This window comes from Nilaparvata lugens, chromosome 4 (assembly GCF_014356525.2).
Source record: "Nilaparvata lugens isolate BPH chromosome 4, ASM1435652v1, whole genome shotgun sequence".
NCBI classification, from domain to species: domain Eukaryota; kingdom Metazoa; phylum Arthropoda; class Insecta; order Hemiptera; family Delphacidae; genus Nilaparvata; species Nilaparvata lugens.
This window is the reverse complement of record NC_052507.1, coordinates 21,245,326-21,269,701: the sequence shown is the minus strand read 5'-3', so window position 1 is coordinate 21,269,701 and position 24,376 is coordinate 21,245,326. Positions and strand designations below refer to the sequence as shown.

The following is a 24,376-nucleotide window of genomic DNA, read 5'->3' as shown; positions in this document are numbered from 1 at the left end:
CTGAAAATATTTTTGAATTCTTGTTGAGAATTCTCTAAAAAATTGCCAGTTAAACTGGGTCACGTAAAATTTCTCAACCACTTATTTCCTGCTAGTTTCTTGCCATCAACGTTTCTTGAAAACCAGAAAATAGAATGATCTCTAAACTAGGCCTATCATTGGAAATTGCCAGCCAAACATGACCACATAGAATTTCTTCAACAACTGTATCGATGTGAGTGGTTCGGTGGAGAGATCAGATTAGGAATTTGGAGGTTATGTTGGTAAGTCTACGCCACCTTGGCGGAGCGTCCGCGACGAGGTTTGGCGGTCTTCTTTGGGACGGCACTGGTTTTGGTTGCCGCCTGCTGTGGCATCCACTCTTCGACACTCGAGTCGTCGCTGAAGGCCATCAACTCCTCCTGAGCAAAGTCCGAGCTGTTCTCGCCTCCGGCCGCCCCGTCGGTCACGTGACGCGCATGCGTCTGCTGCTCGTAGTGCGCATGTTCTCCGCCAGCCAGCGCTGCCAGCGGCATTTTCTGCAAGAGGGTGTGGGTGGGGAGCAAACCAAGCCAAGCCACGCAGCAAAATGCAAACCAAAATGGAAACAATAAAACAGTGTGTTAGTAGTCAATCAAGGTGCGGCAATGTCGACAAACATGCAAAATCAAACTAATAATGGGAGTCAGTTGCTAAGCTAGTAACAAATTTAGGAGGTTTATGGAGAGTAAAAAACAAAACTAATTTTTCTACTGAAAACATCTAAAAATTATACTACATCTACTCCAACACTAATATTATTAGAGGGGGAAGAAATAAGGGGGGAAATAAATTAGATTCTTAATAAATAATGAAGTAGTCAATACTTTGGCGAGAGTAATACATAAATCTCCCATACCACTAACAACATCTAAACAATATAAACAATACAGGCTTTCGCTTGTTTTTTCATTCCACTAAAATTTCCCGAACAATAGCATTCAATTTATTAGAACAAAATAACATTTCGATTTTACTGGAAATATTTGGCTGCTGGGGAGGAAAAACAATAAAGTACAATAGAGTACAACGTTTTTTATCAAGAATGATAGATAAGGATGAACCATGAAATTAACAGTACATGGACTTTTCTAAAATCGTAATTTTCCAAAAAAGTTCTTAAAGCGTGAATAACTGTGAGGCAGTTGCTTTTATTGTATTTGTAAACATTCGAAATCTTGGAAGAAAAGTAGTAATCATCAATTGTTTTTTTAATGTTTCATAGCTTGTAATTTTATAAGGTGCATTTATTTCCAACGTTGATAACTTCAATTTGGAAACTTACTAAATAAATGTAACTTAGGTTTAGAATTATGGAAGCGATTCGGCATCAGTGAATTAGTTATTAATAAGCGTGGTTTCTTTAAAAATCAATACATTTTGTTTCTAGAACTGTATAATAGTTCATTAGTTTATTTGGTTAGTTAATTCTCATGAATACACCAAACCAATATTCAATTGGGATTAACCTCAAAAATTACTCAAATTGTATCATTTACTGTGGACCTCAAAAATTACAACTTTATCAAGATTTAGTTCAAAAGTCAGTGAGCAATTTCAATACTGTAGTGAAGTCAATCAGTAGCTTTAGCCGCTTATGTGCAAACATCTGCTTCACTGATCGATACAAGTTATTCAAATGCAAAAGCATTATTCCATTCCATTTACGTTTCAATTGAAATTTTAGAAAATGACATTTTTAGATCACCCCTATTTTTAGTTGAGTTAATGAACAGAAATTAGTGTGATATTTTTTTAATTAATTATTAGAAAACGGTAAATCCTTTCCATAATGTGATTCTGTTGCAACTAATTCATTCACCCTACTCCCATAAAGGTAAAACTCATAAAATGATTGATAGAAAATAATAATTGAAAAAGTAAATTGAAATCAAATGAATAGGTAATAATAGTATTTTTAAATATATTAAACAAATGAAATACTACTCTGCAACAAGAAAGAATAATAGCTCAAGAACGAAATTAGATTATCAAACAGCAAAAACATTTAATTGAATAATGAATTGAAGGAAAATGTCACCTTAATAGCAGTCTGCATTATCATATTGGTGGCAAATGACATGCCTTGAGATCCAAGTTGGAGGATGGTGGTGTAACCCTGTTCTTTGGCACGAGCAATGTATTCGTCGATCTCCTGCAATAATTAAATTATAAGATTATAAATTGGACATTCAGATTAATTTTTAATGCATTTTTTTGAATATTGATCATTTTCACAGTAGGAAATTATCAATATTATTCTTTCAACTTTTAATTATTTTATTATATCTTCATATAAACTTGATACTCTGAGTAATGCATTCTATTGGGTTTTAACATGATCAAAGTGATTGAAAGATGGTTAATAATATTGAAGAAAACTAGATCTAGAATAATGTCAAACTTATCTCTGATAATATTCTGGTATTCTTCATGACCGTATCAGTAATTAGAAGAGGAATATCACATTGAGCCCAAAACTATTACCTTCCAGAATTGTTATGAATAAAGCGATTATCACTTGAAACACAAAAATGTCGAAGCCAAAGAAATCCAGCCTACTGTATACTAAAAAATTACAATTTTAAAATTGAAAATAGAATAGTTCTCTTGAATTTTTCAAATCACATAATTTTCTGTTCAATCTGTAGCCGTCCAAAGACACATTAAATCGCAAGAGGTGTCACTATTGAGAAACAAAATCTCTACATATCCTAATAAAACACTGTGTTGCATTAATTCTTTCCATATTAATGCCAGCTTCATTTTCATCTGCTTTTACAACTTTTCTTAGCAAATTTCAAGTAGAAAAATTAATCAATATTCTAGGCGCGCACTATTATTGTACAGCACAGCAGATTTAAACAAACTGAATAATTAAGCTAAATGAATGGAAATACTGGTTTATTCTTTTGTTGCACTCCAATCTATAGTCACATTCACATTAAACTGTTATCATTGGTTGAACGGGGGCGTTGGTTTCATTTATAAGACTAGAGTCACAAGAGGCGGCTTTTGCTGAATTGGCAACTCAATTGGCAACATTTTTTTTCAGAGGATGATACCCACATAAACTCTAGGCTTGTGCATGGGTAATAAGACGGATGATGATGAGTTAACCTGAACTGCATTTCCACACAATAGTGCTAGTGAACAGTGAATATATTATAATTCCCACGAGAGTTCTAATTATTGGGCTATTACCATTCAGCCCGTTCGAGCGAGTATGAATGATAGAATTTATGGGAATTATATTTTTACTGCTTTACAGCTTTAGGTGGATTCCAAACCACCGGGAAGCGATTTACTCATAAATAATATTAATTTAGATATAAATGATCTTATATCGAACTTAGAGATATATCGATTTAGCGATATTTTTTAAAACCGTCAATAACTAGAAAACTATAAGTTAAAATCGAATTCCATGGATGGGACTCTCAATTAATGAGAGTGAAACAAAGTATCTGGCAAGCAGCAGAGCCCGCCATATTGGCAACAGATTCATAGAGTGCAATAATTACACATTCGAAAGAGTGGAAAACATCAAATATCTTGGTTCTATTATCACAGAAGATGACGATGTTGAAATTGGTACAAAAGCAAAAATAGCTGCAGGAAACCGATTTTATTATGCACTTAGCCAATACTTAGGATCCGAAACACTGTCAAGGAAAATTAAACTACAAATCTATGAAACTGTTATAAAGCCAGTTGTGTTATATGAGGAAGAAACCTGGGTTATGAAAAAGAAAGATGAAGAACTACTGAGTATATGGGGACGGAAGATTCTGAGAAGAATATACGGTCCAGTATGTATAGATGGAGAATGGAGGCTTCGTTCGAATCAAGGGCTGCGTGACCTGTACAGAAAACCACCTATTGTACATAACATAAAAGTGAGACGCTTGAGCTGGTTAGGTCATGTAGAAAGAATGAGCGATGCAAGAGCCGTTAAAAGTCTTCAGAGAAAACCCAGGTGGAAGAAGGCTGAAAGGACGTCCTCGCAAGCGCTGGCTGGAGGATGTAGAAGATGATCTTCGGAAAATAGGCGTTAGGGGATGGAGACGCAAGACTGTCGACAAAGAGGAGTGGAGAGGCATTCTAGAGGAGGCCAAGGCTCTGGATGGGCTGTAGCACCATGGAGTAAGTAAGTATGGTTGAAAAGAGGAAGAAATTCCAATAACATACATATAATTTGTTTCTTTGTTTGACGTTTTTAAGCATTTTTTGAAGGATCAAAGTTGAAATAAGTACATTCGTCAAGTTCAAAGCCAAATTTTAAACAGTTTGAACGCTCATAAAAGAAATCAAAAAGTCAAAGAATCAAATTAAATGAATCTTATTGGAAATTAATTCTTCTACCCAACCATATCCTTACAATTCGATTTTGACTGATAGTTTACTAGTTATTGACGTTTTTCAAAAATATCGGAAAAATCCATTCATATTTAAAGCTAAGGTATAACAAAGTTTTACTGGACATTTTCTGTTGCAAATTCCATGTAGAATCTACGGTCTTCGTCTGTTACACCTTTCGTGGAACATGCTGTATACTGACGAGTCGGCACTGCCGGAACGGCAACATGCCGCCTCGTGTGCATCCGCCCTAAGCAATGTTGACAGTGCAAAGTGTGATCGTCACTATAGCTTACTAAAGTAATACGGTACCATAGAGGAAAGATAGCATAACTTATGCTATTTTGCATTACTTATATAGCTTATAGCTATCTTTTCTCTATGACTGTACTGAAAAGAGGTAATTGTTACTGAAGTATAGGTAACTGACCGGCTCTCGTTTGGCCAGCATGGGATGCACGAACTTGCGGTAGAGGAAGCTCGAGCCCTTCGTCGCCGGAGACAGCAGCCATAGCACCAACACTATTTTTATCTCGTAGTAGAACGGAAACCTGTGCACAGACAGAATATTCATTAATTACCAACTATTTGCATGAAAAGCACAAGTTTACCTTATTTTCTTCTCCCCATAGTAATTTTTAGTAATGTAATTGTTGTAAGGAATTAAGAATAAATAATTATAAAACAAGTAGGCTATATTTTTATGTGAAAACATATTCAAAATATGTAAACCCAGATGGTTGGGTTACTTTGCATTTATACAATTAACAATAAAAATAGTACCCATTTTAAAAAACCACATTTCCTTTTTTCAAAAAACACAAAATTCTTCAAATTATTTAAGCCATTCAAAAAATTAATTGGAAAAGGGATTATTACCAAAAGTAGCACTGGTTATTTATTAATAATATATATGATGCATATTGCATATTATCGAAAGCTAGAATAGACTGGTAAAAGAAATTGGCCCAGTAGCACAAAAGTCATGGCCACGAGAACCAATCAGAGAAGCGGAAAGACGTCTTTGATTAGCACTTGATCACACTTAAATTCAACAGACTTCAGAACAACCGACCCAAACATTTTTTTAGCATTTTTAGCACATTTTTTAGCACTTTTTTAGGCATTTTAGCACTTGATCACAGTTAAATTCAACAGACTTCAGAACAACCGGCTCAAACATTTTTTTTCTCTCAAAATGATTGAGAGAAGGGAACTGCTTTGCTTTGAAGGGGATATCATTGACATTTGAGAATAATAAACTTTGATTAGTATGAAATCAGTCTGAATGCTCTCCTCACACACCTCCTAAGTTATGATTTCTACATGTGTAGTTTTGTGCACATCAAGTAAGAACATCAGAAAATATTTTAAAAAAGAAGCTGCATTTTGCAATGATGCGTGGCTTTAAATAACTAAATTCAATAATTGAATCTCAAAATAAACTGAGTCAACACAAATAGAATACAGTGGCGTCGTGAAACCTTAATAGTGTTCAAGATAGATTATTATATGTTAATAGTGTGAATAATAGTTATTTGTTTCATGTTTATGAAGTTGAGTATCAAATAATGTAGTTGAGGTAGGATTGTATCAAATTTTTCTCATGTTTATATCAAATTTAGGCTCAAATCTACAATTTTGCTCTTCTAAATGAATGAATGTATGACTATTTGTTTAAACTGATTAGAATTGTTTTCAATAGTTATTATTATTTTCAATGTATTGGTATATCTAGTTCATTCCTGTTGCTTATATAGTTTCAAAAAATTGATAAAAAAGTAATGAAGGTAAATATATCAACATTAGAGAATTATTGTAACGATATACTGTATATTATAGTATTGATAATGGGTAATTCATGAAAGACTGAGAATAAGGTAATGAAGATTAGTGTAATAACATTGTAACATTTTACTGTATATTGCAGTGTCAATAATGGTTAATGCATGGATTTGTTTCTCACCAGAAACCGATGAATACATCAGTGAACGTTTCGACGCATGTGAAGAGTGCAAACACGATCCAGTACATCATCCATTTCACCTAAAATTATAACAAAATTAGTTTCTTGCATAACTCATATCTCACAATAATAACCTAGTTCTGGAAAATATATGAAACATTTTCAAAAAATAAGTTACGTAAGTAACTTGACCTTTAGACTGTGTATTCCAAGTTAAGGTTTGAAGCAGTTTTGGACAAATTTCTGTTGTTTTTACCTGGATTGTATTTGCATATGAATAAATGAAAAAAAAACGAATAAGAAAAATTGTTCCATTTCTTCAATTACTTCACTTTCTTATAATATTATGTGACATATAGATATTGTTCTATTGAACCATTTTTTACAAATGTGAAGCTCCAGTAAAGTAAATTCGTATAACTTTAGTTGGAGGGAGGGAAGTCCCTTGCGGGAAGGTCTCACCTCGCCTGAATATATAGGTAATTAAAGCCGTCAATGAATTCATGATTGTATATATGGTTGTCATACTTCAGCGAGCGACAGTTCAACGTGCCCATCCGATAGCACTACAATGACCTGGTTAAAAACTTTTGGTGATAAGCATGTTTGAGCCCAAAATCTCCAGTCACAATTATACAAGAAATTCCGTGAAATCGAAAGTACTTTTCGATATTGATGGCTCTATATTGTTGGTATATACAACAAAAAATTATTTTGGCACTATACATAATTAATTTCAAACACATATTGTAAATGCAATATTGTTTCGGTTGAGGCAATCCATAATTGAGAATATTGTAGAAATTGTAATATTGATTAATTCCCAAGCGTAAAACACAAGAAGGCAAAGACATGGCTCCATAACCCAAATTAGTCTGTCTTATTAGAGATTTAAACAATTCTATTTACTTTCAAGACATATTAATAGGGTTTATGCTAATTTCAACGACTAAGCCCAATTCTATTTTTTATAATACTACTTTCAAGAATGATAATCTGTGCTTTAAATTTTGTACGAAATAGGTAGTAATTTATTCATAGGACGAAGGAAAAATGCGATTTTGAGGAAAAAAACAATTATTGAGAAAATTTGTGTTATTTCCAAGAGCAATAGGGAATTGTCAATTTAAAATTGGGAGTTGATGAAATATATTGATGATTTTTTATCTAAACAAACATGAGATCTATTAAACTTGTGATTTCCCAAGTACCTAAAGCCAGAAGCATGTCCTTGGCACCTGTGACTTGATACTGATAAGCAACTCAAGTTTCAAAACAAAACTGATTAGAAAGTACTTGAGAAAAACGAGGAATAGAGCTCAAGTTGCATGGAAGACAGCTGTTTGGGGTTCAGTGTCACATTCATTGGCAAGGTCAACACAAATTACACTTTAATATTACTGAGCTGTATTCAAAGCTGGCTCTCTCCCTCCCACACATTCAATTTAAAACTCATCTGTCTTTCTCCAGAGGTCAGCAAGCTTTCATCCGCCAATATGCAAGACATTCAACCTTGTACAACTTTAGTGCTGTCTTGGAACTTGGCACTAAACACTCGTCTACATAATACCACAATATTATTGCATAATAATCGTTCCTTCACTCTAAAACTCATTACTGGTCAAAATATGTTTTGTTATAAATATTATTCTTCATTTAATATTTTTAAAATTGACATAGTTTTATTTACAACAGTCAAGGAAAAAGCCTATGCCTAATCAGAGAAGCTGTGTCTTTGCCTCAAAACTAATCCTTTTATGGAGAAGCAGTACAAGGCCTTCTTCTTCAATGCAACGGCTTTGAGATACAACAATTTTGTATTATTCGTTTCTTATTTGAAAACTATTTGTCAACTTATTAATATAGATAGTAGGCTTTTCCTTAGATTTAGATGAATGTAACGTGATGACCAATAAATTGATATAGTTTTAATTTGGCAATGAAACAATATTAGTATGAGCCGTTAATAATAATGAGTGTTCAATTCAACCGATCAAATTGTGATTTAATCACTGATAGATGATTGATTTTGCAAAATCTTATCTCTATAAAATTTGTGTTATTTCTGGTAATATTTTATCAATAAGCCTAGGCTGCTCGGAATTTGAAATGTTTTTATAATTGATTACTATCAACATCTATAATTCAATTTGAGAATGTCCCTTTATACAAAATTACAATTCAAGATTATTCAGAACTAACAAAGATTGAATCAATGCCCCTGTACAAAAGGGATTTGAGCGGGAGCTTAAACATTTAATTGATTGCAAGAGCATCCCATTGCAATTAGAAATGCATAAGCCCCCTCATATTTAAAAATAAATTTAACACTGTAATGACTAATGTACTGGACTTTTATACTTTTTTGTTATAATAGAATTTTCATTTAGAAGTCCATTTACTTAAATTTTCTTTACATTTATTTAATAAATGTTAAGTTAAAATTGAGTTTATCCTTCTATTTACTAATAATTCTACAATTACAGTAAATTTACCAGCACAATTTTTCATTTAGGATTTCCCATATTAATTGTACAATAGGCTATTTATAATACCTTCAAAATCAATGCAAGCAAAATTATCATGTCTAGCTGGGCGTTTTTTGTATTAGGCTATTTTTATTTTTATGTTCGATCTATATTATCTTATTTTGGCACTGAACGTGCACTTTAGCCCTTATTTTTGATTAATTTCAATTTTGTCCAATTTTTTCTTTAAATTCCTGATTAATGTCTTTACAAGGATCTCAATGCAACAAACTGTGAGAGCTGTAAGTTTGGTGTTTGCTTAAATCAATAGATCATATCTATTTTTCAGAAGTATTCAATAATATTATTATAATTATATTATTGTTTTTTTATATTAATGAAGATACACCTAAAGTTTGGTTTGATTTGATATTACTATCATAATCCTACAACTTTAGAATCTCTGTAGTCTTTTACTAGCTATGGTACCTAACTAAACAATAAATGTAACTGAACTTATTTAATGAATTGGAGTTGGATGTTACTTACATATTCTTTGACATTTTTCGTTCGCACAGCTTTGTAGGACGCATAAGCCGGATAAAGAGTACCGAAGAGAAGTCTGCAAAGCGGATAAACAATAGCCATTGTAAACGTTTTCACTGTCACATTATAAAACTCACTATTGATAAAACACAATCAAGCACAGGCAAGAGTTAAATGTCATACAATCACACTTCAATTGCAGAAAAAATTCAAAATATTTCACTTGTTGAAATACGATAAAAAACTCCACACTAATATCAAATAAACAGTAGTTGTCAGATAAGTCAATTGAAACATATGTCGAAATCGTGTATGGAATATCTGTTTGAATATTGAATGACTAATCAATTATCTGAGAACCTTGCATTCAAAAATAACTATGCAAAATATGTAATCACTAAAAATATATGTTAAGTAAATTTTGAATCTTAAAATTGGAACATTTATAATAGATATCACAATTTTCTAGACATTTTTCAACAAAAAAATTTCATTATAGTTAATTTATCACGATTTTTTAATCATAATAAATTTAGGTCTACTATATTATATTATACAATGGGAATATTCAATTTAAAGATTTGAATTAAAAAATTATATATTTAACTTATCAATCAAGAAAAATATATAAAATATAAACTATTTTAAATGATAATAAATTATTCTTTGGTTGGATAATTCCAAAAAAATAATAAGGAAATTGATAAGTTGACTTCTAAAAGAGATGATTACTAATTCCAGAAAAGATACTGTAAAAGATCGTTATCAATAAAAATGTGCTTTGTATTGAATAACTTAATGGGTATCAAAAATATATCTTGAATCTGAAATAAATTATTCATTATACATTTTGTTGGTGCGACTAAATGTCGACTTGGACAAGAATGGCCCAGGGAGTAAGTAAGTATGCATAATGCTAAGGATTATTATATCTACTACTCAAATCAAAGATAACTATCTATAGTTCAATTAATTATATTAAGCATCAAATTATGAATAAGATTCCTTTTCTCAATTAGAAGTATGTAGCATAAATTTGAATTAAACAAAAAATGCCGTAGCGAACGTTTTAAAAACTGAACAATAGTTTCCACTTTCCACCAAGTCCAAAAACTCACAAAATGTCAGTCAAATTCCAAAAAATATCACAAAAACTTCCCAACAAATTTCAAAATCACAAAACCACTAGCACCGGCCAGCTCTTTTGACATTCCAAGAACACAAAAATAAACCTGAACAATCTCAAAAAAATGAATTTTACAAAAAATCCTAACAATGACTAACACTATAGAAACTTTCACATTTTCTCCATATAAATCTGCACTAAGCAAGTGGATCACGTACACTATCCAACGACACAAATTCATTGACAGTTACAGCACAGCAACAGCAATGGTAAAGCGGCGAGCGACCACCAAACACGGCCAAATGAAGAGTCGACAGGTGGCAGGCTGTGCTCTGCTGGGCTGAGATATCTGGCAACCTTGCCATGGCCACAGGCCACCGAGCCCGTGGGGAGGGGGGAGGGGGGAGGTGGCACACAGATCTGATAGTGACGATACCCTCAGTGACGGTCACCTCAATATTGCATTAGCAATTAGATCAAGCCCGTATTATTATCACTGACTGTAGTCTGTATAGTCAGTATTGTTGGCTAAAAGTCACTAAAAACTACTATTTTTATATTTTATTTTGGGAATTATAATTTAATTGTTCAGTTGGTTGCAGGAGAATCTACTCAATATAAAAACTTTTCTGATTAGCTATCAATATTTAGAAATAAAGTAGATGATTTTGAAATTAAAATTATAGGAAATTCTTTGGAAAGTGATAGAAATGTAGTTTAGATCTATTTCTGTTTCAGTACTTCTGGAAAGAGCTGTATTATGCGAGAAAAAATAGCTTAAGTTATAGCTTATGATATATTTTCTGTATTGTATAAGTTTATAGAATTTAAAAAATAAAAAGCATGAGAAACTATATTATACATCATGTCATATTCTACTACAAAACAAAATTATCATCTACTTTATTAATTATTAAATTACAAATCCTAGTTTTTATCTACACTGCCTAACTTAATATTATGCTAACTGCAATTCAAAAAATATTACTTTACTTCCACATTTTATAATAGCTATTTCTTTGAGAAAAGTATATTGGAACCCAACTCTTTTAAGAAGCGCTTTTCAAAAGAAAAAAATCGAAGTGCTATGTGATAGAATTATTAAAAATAGCTAATTTCACTCCATTATCTTTGTAGCTTATAGAATATGGATGAGAAATATTGTGATAAAATTTTCATTTATTTATGGCTTTTATTGACAGAGTGCCAGAAAGATCCTTTTACCAATAACATAGAGAATAATAATTATGCTTCTAGGAAGAATATAATTAAATACTCCTATTTATAAAAGAGAAAAATATAATTTTCAGTAACTAGTGAAATCCGAGCCCATCTTGATAAGATTTGTCTGGTACAATCGTATAATAATGTGGAATACAATGAAAATTAAGATGAGACTGTCTAGAATGAAAGATAAGTCCAAAAATTTTCCAAATGTTGCACTAGATTTTGTGAAGAAGTCAAGAGCCATATCTCCATCAATACGGTTCCAATTCAGTTGGACAAGTTTGGTCATTGTCGTTGAACAGATGATGCAAGAGGGCTTGAGATGTGACTAATCAATGAGTTTCGCCGCTTCATTGATACAAACTGCGATGCTAGAAGCTGTAATTACGGCTCCAATTGAAAGTCGGTCAATGCACCATACACAAGTTCATACATTTATTCATTCTTTTATGAAAGATCCGTTTGCTATCTAACAGTATTCACGAAACAGAAGAATCCTGTTGGACCATCAACATAACTTGTTTGTGAGTCATTCGCCTGCTTTCCTAATTACTGCAAAAACTCAATACCTGTAGGAAATAATCACCTTGGTTATTAATAATTTATTCATACGATGATTTCGATAGGAGAGGCATATTATTATGATTTACACACAGGACCAAAACATTTTTGGTAAAATCTTTCAATACTTTCCCAACATATCACTAAACATTAAAATAGGGATGGAAACTAATTTTATCAACTTTAGTTTTTAATCCTTCGTGGTTTATCAATTTAATAAACAGGTTCCTCTGGAAGGTTCAGAAAAACGCCAAAATTTGAATTTTCGTATAACCAAATTCCTAAAAAAACCTGAATCTGTATTTTACTTACATGATGTAGGCTAATGCTTTGGTTGCCAAAACCAGAAGAAAAAAATATTTTCAGTTTGCAATATTTTGGAATTTAGGTGAACCCCAACTTTGACCACTTCTAACAACAAGTAAAGAGATTTTAGACAGATTTCTGTTTTATTATCAACTGTAGAAATCGTTTTTTCTCGGTTAAAGAATTTGTGTTTTAAAATATTTTTCTCTCCATAACAGAAATATGAGGAAACATTGGTTGTAGAACTTAACGCTTTCTGAACGCATTAAATGGAAAATGAATAATTAAAAAAAAACACCATCTTGTAGCAATGATTTACTCCATACACCGTTCGTGAAATGGGAGATAATTGAGAGAATATTTTGTGAAATTATCGTTCGACCGTAATCGGACACGGTTTGAAGTTAATTTACGGAGCTGAAATGTAACTGTATCACGTGGAGTCACGCACGCACGCTCACTAACTTGTGAACGCGGGTGTGAGTGGAGGAGTCGCTACGTAAGTATTGCACTTCATGTTCACAATCATACTCTATTTTTATCATATTAGCTGATATACTTGATTATACGGTGAGGTAGAACAAAGATAGGTTTACCACAAAAATATTAATATACTGTATATCATACCTGCCCACCACTTATCATGAGTTTGATCCCCGTAGACACTTGTACTAAATAAATATGTGAATATAATAAATTAATAAAATTCAATTTTCTGATAAATATGGTTAAAATATGCTGTGAGGAAGGACACCATCCACGATAAGTGTTGAGATTACATGACAGGAGTGAAGGAGATAATGAGTTTATAGGTTTCCATGATAATTTACATATTTTGCGAGAATATGCATTTCAATTCCAAGAATATGCTGTAAACAATTAATTACTAACATAGTGTTAACAAAGATTATCACTTGAGGCGTTCCAAATTTATCACCTAAATGTCAGATTTCTACCATGTTTTTTCATGCGGAAAAGTTAAACAGTCTCCGCTTAGCCTACATCAACGCGCAAGAATGTGTGAAACTTGAGAATTGGCAGAAGATGTCATATACACACTTTAACCTTCTGTCTATTCTAGCTCTCGGAACAGAGCTATTATCTTAGTTGAAACCTAGTCCTGGTCATAGAGGAGTGGTTAAAATTGTTAAATTAAAGTGTAATCTACATCAAATTAAATTAAATACAAGCTATTCGACAGACGTCAAAACATCATTACAAATCCATCAATATTTTATAGTCGAAATTCACTGAGTAACTGGGATGGAATTGGGTAACCAGCGACAGAGTGTTCTGAAATGGAACGATGGTTAGAGGCCGTTGCACAGTCAGTGATTCAGGTCGTTTATGGGCAAGATACAATTCAACAAGTGCAGAACCAATACAAGCGAGCGAAGGCTGAAATCAGTCAGTTTGAGCGACCTTGATCAGTTCGAAGCCCCTATTATAGTGAGATTCACTACACACTGTCAGCATTGTTTGAATGGGAAGCATTGATCTTTTATACAAGGAATGCTGACAGTTTAAAGGGAACCTCACTACAATGACAACTGAGCAAGGATCGACCTCCAATAGTCACAATCACAATCAGCAGGCGACGAATAATTATTTAGTTATAACACTCCAGCTGGCTACATCCTGTCGTTTCTATTGACAGGACTACATTGGATTATTTGAGCTTTTACAAATCACTAGCAATAGGTTCATTCTGCTTAGAAATTGTTCAATCACAACATCGATCAAAACTATTGTAAATAAATAAATCATTTATTGTCAAAAACATAAAAATGTCATAACAACGTCAGTTCAAGCTTACAGTAATATCACATTATATAAATATAACATTTTATTTTCATTATTTTAATCTATTTTATTTAAAAATTCAATTGTTTAGCACTCTCAAGTCCAAAAACAAACATTTACAAAATAAATTTCAAAATTTAGTCCAGGCAATGATGCTCAAAAAAGGGTATAGAGGGAAATGTTTGGAAGACAATTTTTGACACCACAGTTCTGTTTAGGGTAGTAAGGAGGTGAACATATCAAAAGTCCCCACCCCTACCCCCTGTGCTGAGGGGGTTTTCAAGTTTTCCTTTCATTGTTATAGCAGCTTCAATGTAGGGGGTGGAATTTTCATTGCTGCAACAAGTGTTAACTCAGCGGTTCCACACCTTCAACAGAGGGGATAAAGATGCGCACTTTTGCTATGTTCACCTATTCACCTATCCAAATTAAGCTGCAAAGTCAAAAATTGTGTCACAGCCACCCCATTTAAATGTCATTGTCAAACGATCAATTGTTGCAGCAATGGAAATTTCACCCCCTACATTGAAGCTGCTGTAAAAATGAAAGGAAAACTTGGAATAGTGAAATAATACATCATTTCAAAGAGAATTCAATGCTCTACAAACCTACGATAAGAATAAGTTTTTATGATGCATTGTTGGAGACTTATAAGCCCTGAAAGAGCAAAACATGGATAAAAACCTGTCATTTCAACAATTATTACACTCCTTCAAGAGCGAATATCTCGGAACTGTTGGAAATTTCACAAATTGCACTGATCAAAAAGTGTAGAAAATTTATCAAGTTTCATTTTTGAATCGTTATGTCTGTGGAACGCATTGTTCTCAAGATATGAGCGTGGAAGCAAAACGCTGAAAAACGCAACTTTTAAACCACCCTCATTCCCTTAGCACATGAGTAAGGAATGGGGACTTTTGATATTTTCTCCTCCTAACTGGTTTCAACAAAGCTGCAAAGTCAAAAATGTTGGTTTAAAACATTCCCTCCAAATTCCTTTGTCAATGGGTCTATTGTTGCAAAAGAGGAGATTTCACACTCAACACTAAAGCTGCTGCAAAAGGAGTAGGGAAATTCGTAAAAGTGTGAAATTATACATCGAAATGAAGAGAATCTAATGCTTCATAAGGTCATAATCAGCATGGATTTTTCCCGACGATTTTTAAAAAGTTATAAGAGCAAAAATAGAAAAAAATTGACGGCAAACGTGTTTTTTCAAAAATGTCACACATTCAAGAGCGGATATCTCGAAAACTAGAGGATATATATAAAAAGTTGTGGTATTAATATTGTAGGAAATTATGTAAGCCTCAATTTGTTATATGACAATCAAGTCCTTAGGATGCATAGTTTTTGAGTTTTATGCGAGAAACCAAAAAATTGTACCTTTAAACCACCCCCACTCCCTTAGCACAGTGGGCAGGGGTGGGGACTTTTGATATGTTCACCTCCTTACTACCCTAAACAGAAATGCGGGGTCAAAAATTGACTTCCCAACTTTTCCCTCTACAACTTTTCCTTGACTGGACTAATTAATTGTATTTCGAAAAACTCATCTACCTTATATAAACATTTCCCAAGGAGCAAATTCTTTAAAAATCGTTTAAAACTCTCAGTCAATTTCTCTTATCTCATTAGAGAGAGCATTAAAAAGTTTATAGACATGTATTGTCAATACTTTTTCGATCCTGCATACTGACAATAATTGACTCTAATATTATTCTATGCCTAGTTTCATAACTATGTACAATACTGTTCATCACATATTCAGTAATATTTTTTCATTGATGTTAGTCATGCCAGTATATACAATGATGGCACTATCAACAGTCCCATACTTACAAATAAATCTCTGCATGGAGTAAAAGGGGCCTTCTTACATATTATTCTCAAGGCCTTTTTTGAAGCTTGAACAAGACATGGGAGGATGAGGAGTTTCCCCATAGTTGAATGCCATAAATTAGATGGTAGCAGAAAATAATAATATTACTTCAATATGAAGATGAAATGGGTTCACTTGGGTTGATGAGATGATCAGATATTGGCGAATATTATGAGTGCAACCGAGATTTATTCAAAAAGTGTATATTATGACAACAGAGCAAGTATCATTGGTAACTAATAACTGCCATTATGAACTTAAGCGTCAATAAGCTAAATGCTTTTGTATATTCTACCTTGAATTTTTTGAATAATTTAAAATATATTTTCGGCTTTTCAACCTCAGATTTAACACCACACAAACAAACGAATACTCTGACCAACAGTTGGACACCCTGCAATGAATAAAGGCTCGCAATAATAGCCAACTTCATTATAAACTAGTTACTGCCTTCAGCACTTGAGCACTTCAAAATGGATTCGGATCGTGTAGAACTTACATTGGATAAAGACTAGCGAGATAAGTATCAGGGCTCTAAGCCAGTGAGGTGGGTTGCAATGCGAATAATGCTGTGGTTGTAACTGCAAACAAACCCACACTACAACACATATGAAATCTCATAAAATTCCTCGTGACTCGTGACCCATGTTGGCAAACCTACACCACAACCATCAGTTTTCATGTCCTGCTCCTCAAGCTTCAGTTAGCTATCTGACCAATTTCAAAAAAGGTTTGAGAGAAGCAAACAATCAAAGACACTAATGAAAGCAACTTGAAACCTGAGGAATTTATAGAGTTAATATGATGCCCAACTTTGAGAGTTAACAAAATAATATGGATGTCTAACAAGGAGAGTATTTATCGTTTTTTTCTCCGATGAAGGGAGTTTTTGGGAAAATGTCTACCTTTCCACCATGAATAAAAAAATCTCTGATGTTGGAGTGAACAACAAACAAAATCTTCGATGTGGAAGAGAACCGTGAAGTTTGAGACAGAATGAAAAGAAAACAAGAAACTGTTATTATTCATCATCACAGAACGGCTTTTCACTGCGTCGAAGGAGAGCAGAAAACTGTAGTTTTGGTGAAAAAGAGCGCCGCCGATTCGGAAAACTGGACCGTGAAAATTGGCGGGACGAATTCGGGGAGTTGATTTGATGTTCAGCGCTCCAGCAACGCAGTTGGCAGTGTTGCTTGTTCCGGGTCCGGATTGTCTTCTATTCATCGTCATTCGTAACAACTAAGGAAAGTCACTTCGATCATGCTTGTAGCACAGTTATACAGTGTTATGCTTATGAATATTATACTGTACTTCCATAGATATTTATCACTGTTTTGGCAATGCTATCAATGTCTGTACTTTCATTGATATTTATCACTGTTTGGCAATGTTATGAATATTAACACTGTATTTGTTATCGAAATTAGTAATCTATTGGAATATATATTCTCATGATCATCATCATCATCTGCCTCTACTATATTAGAAAAAATGCTCATTAGTCTTTTTAGATTAGATTGCAATGTATTGAAAAAATCTTCATCCCATATCATAATATACACTTAATAATGTATTCTACTCGATTAATGTTGCAATTTAGCAACACTGTCAACTCCTTTCCTATCACTACCAAACACAAGCAGCGAAACAAATGTCTCAGGAAATTTATAAACTTTTCAATTTTTTAATAAACTAGGCTAATAGGTAGCATACCGGTAATCCACTCACAATTGACAAACATTCCAAGTTAGTTGCGTCTGTTCACATTTTAAGAATGGCATGATTAAAACCTAAATATATTTTCTATAAATCATTATTTATTTATATAGAATATTGTATCATTGTTGTTTAAGTATGTGAGTCAATGAAATGGTAAAGAATTTACTCATCAAGTGAATGCACTCACAACTATCAATTCACAGTGAATCAGACTTGTGTATTTTATACTGTCATATTAGTCTGACAAAATGCGATTATAAGAAAATAATAACTTCTGTAGGTGGGATGAATCTCGTTTGACTACCTGTCAAATCACTTGACAGATATCGAAAAGTCAACAGCTTATCAAACTTACCAGGGAGGGAGGGACCTGTCAAGACTCAGAAACATAATCAATCTCCACGATTAGCATATCAGTTCCGGATTGGATTTTCGAATAGCAGAGACCGCCATTGCCGCCGCTCTGACCCGAATACATGGAATGGAGTGGGTGACATGGGCCCACAGCCATTGCATCATCACAATACTATTTATTGTCCATTCTTTCTGTAACTACCAGCTACTGCCATTACCAACGTAGCAGCTACCACACGCTTTCGATACGCCGGCCTACAAAACTGTCTCTAAAAAATAGGCTTCTCACAGTACCAACCGCATACAAAAGACTCACTTATCACTTATTACGAAACTAACCCTTTTCTATGATGTGGAATACCGGTATCAGAGATATTTAATGTAAGATATTGTATACTGTATACAATAGGTACTACACTTCATTGCATAGTCACTAAAGAATACCCCATTTCAAAACTATTCTGAATTATGATTATTTATCATTCGTCTTTTCAAGACAATAAATAATTTTGAGACTGCAAGGGTAAAAGGATAGATAGTAGATACTAATGAAGTATAATGTGGTTGTTAAAGGCACAACTGTAGAACGTTACTGCCTCGGGAACACAGATATTAGTGCACGTCTACTTCAGAGTGGAAATAATTCGATGAAAATTTGAAAATGCATGTGGAGTCAAAATGTATGAAGTGAATTTGATAAATCAAAGGGGAAATTTATTTATCAAATGTGACAAGGAACAACTAAAGTTTAAAATCTCTTCTTCCTGATTTAAATACATAGTCCGAATATAAGTGATGTCGCCATTCTCATTTTTCGAATATTCAACTTGAAAAACAGAAGCTGAATAAATTGTCAATATTAAATTGTAGAAAGAAATACACAATTGAAAGATCATACCAAGCTATACTAAGAAATCATCATTGTACCGATCCCTCTGATGATAGCTAAGCTAACATCATTTGATGGTCCAAATGAGAAATTACCAAAATGGATTGGTCTAATAAAAACATCTTGTACTATCTAAGTAAAACAACAGGAACTATTGTTAAGACAGCCACAGCCCATCAGCAAAGCGACATGAAGTTGATTGCTCCAGTAGTTTCAAGTGGCTATGAATTGTCACAACACAGAACACAAGGCAGACATGCCATTCTATTGATAGACTACATGGACCATTTGAGAGAGGAAGAAGTCCATCAAGTTTTTGTAGAGGTGCAAAGGAGAGGGGGAGATGTGCTCATTTTTCCCAGAGACAAACATCAGTCGAGGAGATTCTTGGCCAGCCTGATCAAAGCAACAACAAACAATTCAATAAAAATAGCTAGATACGTTTCCTGCTTATTCAGTAGCTGTCATAAATAGCATATATTAAAACATAGAATACTGAATTATAATATACTGAATTAATTACAGTTAAAGATACTGAATTATACTGTAGAATGATATACCTAATTATAGAGCAGGATTCTATTCTAAAAACAATATTAATCGAGAATGTCTATACTGTAGATTTATTTGAATTTGAAACAAGCACTCCAATACTGTAGAATCAATTAGATTATAACTATTACAACTACACAGGAAAACCTCTCAAACCTCAATCTCTTAGACAACCAAAAAAATGAACCTTCACTCATTTTATTCCTTGTGTCCATAATATCAGTATTCGAATTTTATTCAATAATTGATATCTGTCATAATTATTACTATACTTGAAGAAAATTTTCATTTTGTCTGCTTTTCTCTCACCGCATTACCCATCTACAAGTAAACTTATATAGGTAACCGAAAAACACCATTATCTAGTAATTTAGTCCAGTGTATCTAATAACGCTCCTAGTTGAAATACTGTAAATTGGTAGTACGTTTTCTTTTGTAAAACTCCAAATAAATTTGACGTCCAATAAAAAACGGGGACAATAATACCAGAGGCAAATTCCTCCAATCTTTCTTTATTCTACACTACACTAATAGTTAGTTGAAATTAATATCTAAAATCTATCTCGTAAATGCAAGTCATCACGAATGATCGAGATCGAGTTCACCATGCAATATATAGTTCTAAAGTTGAGTGTTGGCAAACAAAAGAGTTAGCTGCAGTGAGAGCATGACCAAAGAGAGAGAGACAGAATATGAGTACTGAAGTGAAGAGAGAGAAAATGTGTCAAGAAACGTGTGTTGGCTCCTCTATTTATAAATTCGCTTGAGAGCGGTCTCCAATCTTGCCCGGGAGCATTTGAGAGAAGCAGCGTTCCCTATAAAGAGCTAGTAAGACGTCGGGACACCAACTTGCGGCTAGCACTGTTCTGACGACCAAAACTTTGAATTTCCATCACAATTCGCTCAGAAGAGAAACTGTCCAAGCGAGGCAAATAACTGCAGCAGCAGAGACAAACAAATATGTCGCAAAAAGAAAAGGTCGATATCCGAATCACTATAATTTACAACGATTCAATTGTAGTAGTGTACATATGATTTGAATATTAACTAGTTTGAATTCATAGAAAATGGAAATAGAAATTCAAATATTTCAACAGGAGCAAAGTGTAAACTTATAATACAAAGCTTCAATAAATTATGAACAAGAATGACACCTCTAAAATAAAAAATCAAGAATCATCTACCATGGAATAACAACATTTTTGGAGCATTAGGAGCAGGAGATCAAAATTAAAAATATGTATCACATTATCTTGAAAGTGTTAACATAGTAATAGTAAATAGTGTTTCAATTACCTTGTGTATTGTGTATTACATATGCTTTAATAGTAAACTTTATGTTACATGTAAATTAATGATGAAATAAATTTAAAAAAATGTGAAGATTTGATGGATTTAGATGAATAGCTTCTGAGGCAAGTGGAATTCAAAAGAGTGTGGGTGATTCCAATATACCAATACCAAAATAAATAATTTTCTTGAGCAAAACGTTTGATTACTAACTTCATAAATTTTGAGTTCATGCTCCATGGCATATTCAAAAACTACATAATATCAATCTCTGCATTTTTACAGCTTGTAAAATACTGGTCCTGGTAGTGTAATCTTTCTGTTCAAAAAACAAAACTAACTATGATTCATTGAAAATCACATAAAAAGGGTCTTATCCATGGAAGAAAGAATACTTTAATTTATTATTCCATGGTTTATAGATAATATACCTAATAGAGATGTGCTTCACAAATAGAGCCACTTCAACAACATTGATAAATCAATCCCATAAGAAATGAAAACTGTCCAATTGCAATTTTCATTACAATGGAATAATTTGCATTTCCATCCAATACACAACAAACATTCATCAGCATATCTACCGGAAGAAACCTTCATATTTCCGCCCACAGTCGACCAAGAGATGAACACAGTGGGCATGATGAGCATAATTAGCACAATTCCTAAATACCGACATCAACAGAGTACAAAAGAAAATATCACATAGCAAATATTGTTGGCATCATCAAAATAAAATGATTTACTGTCCCCGCTTTTCAATGGGGCGCAAGTGGTGGTTTGATAATAATTATGCATGGAGCCCCCGGTGTTTACCCGGAAAACGGAAAGTTTCTGAACAATTTAGCACGAAATTTATGGGGTTGCAGGACACAATTCACAACAACCCTACACCCTAGGTTGTAGGCTAGATCATGCTTCACGAGTCAACTCAAACAGCTATTTTGTTGACATAAAATAATGATTCTAGGGTGAGGTATTAACTATTATCTTTCTAATATATTTGTATGTACTGGGGGATCGCAGAAGAGAAGGTACCAATTTTTATTCAAATATGTTGCAGAATATTTCCACATTAATAATACCGGGATTATATACAACTTAAATAGAAATAAAAAAAATCCAAGTACCCTTTTTTTAAATTGTTTATTTACGACATGTTTAGGCCATGATGCCATTATCAAGTAATTGAATAAAATAAATTAAAAAATAACATTAAATAAATACTATTACAGGGTTATTTTATTAAATGTTATTTTTTAATTTACTTTATTTTTATTCAATTACTTGATAATGGCATCATGGCCTAAACATGTCGTAAATAAACAATTTAAAAAAAGGGTACTTAGATTCTTATCTTTTCTTTCTATTCAAGAGTAGCCCTAATGAAAAAAGATTAACTTTAATATGTGGATTCATTCAATAATGCACAAATTACAAAGATGATTGAGAAAATAAGAAGAAGCAGAGCCCAAAAACCTGTTCAAATTATTATGAATAGCTAATTAATTGCAAACAATACATCAGTTCTGTTGATATTTTATTAGATGTCAGTAGACACTTTTTTGTTTTCTAAATGCTATAAGCTGAACGATCAAAAATATTTCACAGAATTGTCAGAGCTAATCAAATGGTAACCATGGACTTTATATTATCAATATTTCTCTGCTCTAACTCACAGAAAATGAGAACTCTTTTTTAAAAATTGATGAGGGGACTATCAAAATTATTCAGATCCTAGTTGTGGATTTGTTTTATATCTGAGTTTAGTTCTCCAATCTCAAAGCACCTTGTCTTTCCTGTAAGTAGTAAAGAGTATAAGTATAGTAAAGAGTATTTATCATAAAAATGTTTAAAGGACTAATTAATGTACCGTACATTGTTTGAAAATCTAAATTTCAATAATTTCCGAAACTTCTGAATAAAGCTCTGGTTTCATAGCATTGAGGAAGTGAATAACACATTGAAACACAATCGGAAGGAAACGAGATTTCTGGGGTAGGGAATAAAACCACATGGTACCAGGAACTGCCAATGGGTATGAATTCCAGCTTGCATAGGATTGAAAAATGGTGTCTGAGAAGTTAGAGGAGTGGAATCGAAGAAGAAAAAGAGGAAAAGTAAGAAGTGTCTATGTTAGGTCGATGCCATAGCCAACCAACTAGAAGCCAGGGCGTGGAGTCAATGGAACCGAACTACTGGTGCGTGACATCAGAAAATCCAATGAAAGTACCGGAGAAGTCTGAATCGGAATAGTTCAATTTTGAGCTCTTACTTTGCATTTAAATGCTTCAAGTACTTAACTTCCACAAAGGAAACCCACTATTATGAGAAAATGCATAAAAATACAGTACAAAATATTCTGCACCACTCTTCATCTTTTTAGGAAAATATTAAAAATCACCGATTTTTTGAATAATTATTTTCAACTAAACCACAAGTTTTAGGACCATAATAATTTATCTGCAGCTCATAGTATGAAATATATTCAATATTAAAACATTTATTTGCAATTTACTTGGAGAATATACTTTTTCATCTGAATCAAAATAAAATACTTCGTAAAAACAACTGAACTTCCATGGCAAGATGAAGAATATAATTGTACAGTAGGTGTCTTGTAATGAAGGATTACAAATAAAATTGACATACATGTATAACCGACAACTCAACTTCAAGTAGAATGATTATTTCTCCAAAATATTCTACTGAACGGTGAAAAATGCAATACGATTTCTGGCGCACCATAGTTTTTAGTCTATACAATTATTTACCACTTGAAACTGCTTCAAATTAATCAGGAAAGCCAATTATTTTTAAGAATATAATGAATTGATGGAGTATGAAGCTTGGTTAAATATGAAGAACTATTATGATAAAGCCAAAGTTGAAAGGCTTCTTCAACATTTTCAGACCAGATTTCTATTAGTCAGCATAGTTTCCATAATACATATCACAAATTTCAACACTGATCAGAGACAAAACCCTGAGAATATTTAACAGTCGTGACTAAATTTACACTTGAAGTGAGTTGGAAAGCAAAAATGCTTTCTGTGAAAAATGTTGGCACAAAGTGCCAGTAGTGTTCTCAACTTGTTAGAGACTTACAATGTAGTTGAAGCACAAGCAACACAAAGAACGATGCATCATTATAATTTTATTCTGGCTCGACACTTGGGACGGTCAAGGCCGCACTTGAATCTAAATTAGTTTGAATTGAAGCAAGTACCGTCACCAAACAGCAAATCTGCCTACATGTGGTGCAGTTTACTCATAGCTTCCTTCACAAGTTTGGGGTAGTCCTCAAATC

At 33.1% G+C, this 24,376-nt stretch overlaps 1 protein-coding gene across 4 annotated transcripts in view; it reads right to left on the bottom strand.

Moving 5' to 3' along the window:
• The window catches only part of LOC111056540 (receptor expression-enhancing protein 1), a 50,984-nt gene that overhangs the window by 19,517 nt on the left and 7,091 nt on the right, over positions 1–24,376 (bottom strand). For 3 of the 4 annotated variants that reach the window (XM_039426930.1, XM_039426932.1, XM_039426933.1), the window contains exons 2-5: positions 9,361–9,433; positions 6,344–6,423; positions 4,808–4,928; positions 2,060–2,173 (exon numbers count right to left, since the gene is read on the bottom strand). In XM_039426930.1, the coding sequence (XP_039282864.1) occupies positions 2,060–2,173; positions 4,808–4,928; positions 6,344–6,423; positions 9,361–9,433 (388 nt within the window). Of the gene's footprint in view, positions 1–2,059; positions 2,174–4,807; positions 4,929–6,343; positions 6,424–9,360; positions 9,434–10,701; positions 10,795–24,376 lie in introns of those variants that run through there. The other variant, XM_039426931.1, reaches the window with a different exon arrangement.